The 4,105-nt window shown below is 37.5% G+C and overlaps 1 protein-coding gene across 1 annotated transcript; it reads right to left on the bottom strand.

Moving 5' to 3' along the window:
• Positions 1-1,213: 1,213 nt before the first annotated feature.
• Positions 1,214-2,789, bottom strand: LOC118754263 (probable cytochrome P450 303a1). Its single transcript, XM_036489128.1, has one exon. The coding sequence runs from the start codon at positions 2,774-2,776 to the stop codon at positions 1,259-1,261; it is 1,518 nt and encodes a 505-aa protein (XP_036345021.1). The 5' UTR covers positions 2,777-2,789; the 3' UTR covers positions 1,214-1,258.
• Positions 2,790-4,105: the final 1,316 nt, after the last annotated feature.

Here is a 4,105-nt window from a genome sequence, read left to right on the forward strand (position 1 = left end):
GTTGCATTTGACACTTGATTGTAAGTACATGTCTATTCTGCGCTGGTAATAAAAATTTTGTAACCGGTAAATAAAGTTCCTTTAATTTTTAAACACTTTTCGCATTCTGTGTACTCTTGTAACCGATAGATTTTGTTACCATCTCATAAGCTGGTAACAAAATATTACCCCGTGAAATATGCACTGCAAGAATTTCCACAATTCTTCATAGCTGAATTGCTGAATATTTTAACTGCATTACCAACGTACCTAGAATCGCGGTTTCAAGAACTGGTAACATTTTTTGGTAATAAAATTTTCCGGTTACAAAATCTTCGATAACGTGCAGAATAGACCTGTTAAACTTGCGCGTAATTTTTTTTTCGAACCATTGAACCGAACCGAAACCTTGGTTCAAAGACCAAAAAACCGTGTTGACGAACCAATTCAAAAGTTCAAAAACGGTTCGAACCGCTGAACCGAACCGACCAAATATTTCATCCGGGTCCCTGCTTGGAAATCCTGATTTAGTTCCAAGAATCCCAGAATAGTCCTGAAAATCCTGACTTAGTCCCGAAGATCTCTAAAATCCCTGTATAGTGCCCCGATTGAGTCTCTGTGTCTCTATCTATATCCTTTTCGTTATAATTAACGTTATTTAAATCTTTGTTCCTCTATTTTAATCTTTACTTTTATCGGTACCCTCATCCTCATCTTTTTCTTAATATACACGTATCTCTACTTTTACTTTTATGTTTATTATTGTCTTCATCATTGCTCTTAAAGTAAAGTGTTTAAATTTACCTTGATCCTCATTTTGGCCTTTATCTTTACGCATCATTGTTATCGTTTTTATTTTTACCTTTGCCCTTATCCTTTTCTTCATGTATGTATGCACTCACCTTTACTTTCATTCTTGTATTGGTCTTTATCTAAGTATTTTTTTAACCTTTTATTAGCATGTTTTTGTTAAGTTAATACCATGTGCATATATTTAAGTAGCACTTGTTTCCGTCCCAACCATTTCCGTGTGGATTTCAGTTGTATTTGGAAATTTACTCCCAAGTTTCACTTCAAAATTAACATCAATATCTGAAAATTCCTTGTTATCTTATAAAATGTGTATTTTGACTTTCCTCTTATCTATAATAAAAACAGCTACAATTTTATTACAATTGCAATTGTTTTATTTAAATACTAAATAGTTCTATAAAAGCAATTGCCCCACTTTTTATTAAAGCACTAAGTGCCGGCTCTTTCTTTTTGTGTGCGTTTAATTTTATGAGACTTTCCTTTCTATATGCCTAGGCACAATATACGCTCTGAAAGGTTTTACTGCTGCTGTTGCACCATCCAATGGTTCCTCGTCGGGCATTTCCCCTGGTATTGGCATGAATTGAAAATGCTGCAACACGGTTGTTATGAACATGAAAAGATTTTGTCGCCCCAATATATCGCCCATGCAGCGGTGTCGCCCGAAACCAAAGGGATTGTAAGCCTCCGGAATTTTCAATTTTCCATCCATCAAATAACGTTCGGGCTCAAATTTGCTTGGATTAGGAAAATCGTGTGAATTCATAAGCATGCCTCGAAAACACGCGATCACCATAGTGTCTTTAGGAATTGTAAAACCGCTTAGTCGTGTATCACGTATAGCTCGATGAGGTATGCCAAAAGTATTGCCCATGAACATTCGTACTGCTTCTAAAACAATGGCTTCGCAGTATGGTAACTTAGCGCGATCATTCCACTCCGGTAAACGATGCACGCCAATTATTTCTTGTATTTCGTTGTAAGCCTTATCCTGTATCTCTGGATTACGCACCATATGTAGAAAAGCGAATCCCAAGCTCTTGTTGGTGGTTTCCGAACCAGCCAAAAACATGTCCAAACAGACGGCCAATAATTGTTCTTCACTGAAAAACTCACCACGGCTTGGGTTGTCCAGTTCACGCAAATAACTATCCATTAGATCACGTGGCATATCGTAGTTTTTGTATGTTAGGCGATGGTTGTTTACTTCCTTACGTAGAAAGGCGTAAATTCGGTGATGATTCTCAACAAATGCGTTGTAGCCCGAGTAGTTAGGTGCAATAAACCTAATGAGAGGAAAATGGCTGAATAGCGCGCCTACCATGTCCACATTTTGAAACAGTTCAAAAAACATATTGAGTAGATCGGTGATCTCTTCGCTTTTACGATCGTACCGCTTGCTTGCCATCATGGACCATAAGGTGTTCAAGACGTTTACCTTAAACAAATCGTGCATTGATACTTCGGCGCGTTTACCGCCCTGCTCGGCGACAAGCTGCTTCAAATCTTCCAACAGAAAGGAAGCTTCGTGTTGAATAATGCTCACCATGCCTGCACGGGAAAAGCCGAAATCCTTGAGATGCCGCAATATAAAACGACGTTGATCCACCCACAGATCTTCGTCGGTGACCAAAATGCCCTTTTTCGAATTAAATGTTCGCATTCTATAGAAAATACCATCTGGTTTGCCATCGAGATCTTCGTTCGTCATCATTTCGTTTATGGTGTCGCTGTAATACGCGATCACAACCTTATCCTTGCCGATCTTAAGTCCGTATAACCCGTATGGATTTATGTAGTACTTAGCCAATTCGTCAACCGCTTTGCAAAACATGCCGCATTTCAAACGCAATTCGGATATCTGCAGAGCACAACCGACAATTGGATACCATTTTGGTCCTGGTGGAAATTTCGGAGGCTTTTTAACGTCCCAAAAGAGAAAAAGTAAAACTAAAACGGTAAAAAATATAACGGTATAAAACATTGCGCAACTTATAGCCGGTTTTCTTTTGTTCGCTCGTTACGCGGCGGCTGTGCGAAAACACTTCCGGGCTAACGCAACGACTCGCTTTCACTTGTTTACACTTTTTCAGATGTAATTTTCACGTCGGTGCTACAGCATAACACACAAAAGCAGGCACAACAACTTTTGTTCAAATTGGTTTTATTTTACCCTATGCTACAGTCTGTAATCCCCATCCAACCTAGCCTAGGAGTCTCAAATAACTGAAGTTTTCCAATCGTTGCATCATATTTTATAGTGGGTCAAGCGCACAAAATTCAAATAGTGCGAGCACATTCACATGCATGTACATACATTAGTGTTTTCAAACGTGTTCCTATTACATTTTCATTTTAAAACTTTTACATACATACATACATACATATGCATGTATATCGGTTGAACGTGTGGTGGCTTAAAGAAAAGTATGTGCTTTTCTCCCCTTTCTTCTGACCAGTGGGGCTATTCTAAAACGGGTTAGCGATAATTTTCGGATCGCTATCGCAAGTGGCCGTATGTTATGAATGGTGTAAGGTTGAGATCAGGGATGAAAAATGGAAATTTCAGATTGTACCTAATATCATAAAATAAATGTACATAAATGAGACAGATTGTACCTAAAAAAAGTTACATCATTCAATTGTAGTTTTTCTATAAATTTTATTTAAAACATGAATACAAAGGATGGAACAAAGGAAAGGACTTAAACATGATTAGGTTTTTTTTTTGAACTGAGCCTATATCTATAGACTATAGTCTAATGGGAATCGGAGAAGCGTTTTTTTGTCTAATTTTGACTACTGGAAAATATTGTCGAAAAAGACAAAAAACACGCTTTGCGAAGTATACTTCTTTATCCAGCAACAACACGAAAAGTCTGCTAATTTATCCGATCCCTTTTAATAGGTGCAACAAGTATAGAGAAAATAATCAAATTGCCGTAAGTAACTTCGAAAGCATTTCAAATATATTTCCAAAAATCAAAAAGCGAAATGGGTCAATAATAATAATTGTACCTAAAATCTACTGACTGTACCCAATGTACCTTTAAGTCATCAAACGTCGGAAAAAGGTACAATTGTACCTACTTGTTCATCCCTTGTTGAGATAGCGATATTTGTCGCTAACTTGTTTGAGAATAGCCCCACCGGTGTATGTATGTATGCATGCAAATCTATAGTGTGTCCAACTACTGGCGAAATATATTTTAATTAGTGTTTAGGTAGGAAATAAAGGATCGAATACATCTGCTCAGACCCAACGAGATCAACTCAATGAGAGACCGGTATGCTTGCATGTATTTATAAAAAA

This window comes from Rhagoletis pomonella, unplaced genomic scaffold (assembly GCF_013731165.1).
Source record: "Rhagoletis pomonella isolate Grant_MI unplaced genomic scaffold, Rhpom_1.0 Rhpom_scaffold_03604, whole genome shotgun sequence".
Classification (NCBI taxonomy): Eukaryota; Metazoa; Arthropoda; class Insecta; order Diptera; family Tephritidae; genus Rhagoletis; species Rhagoletis pomonella.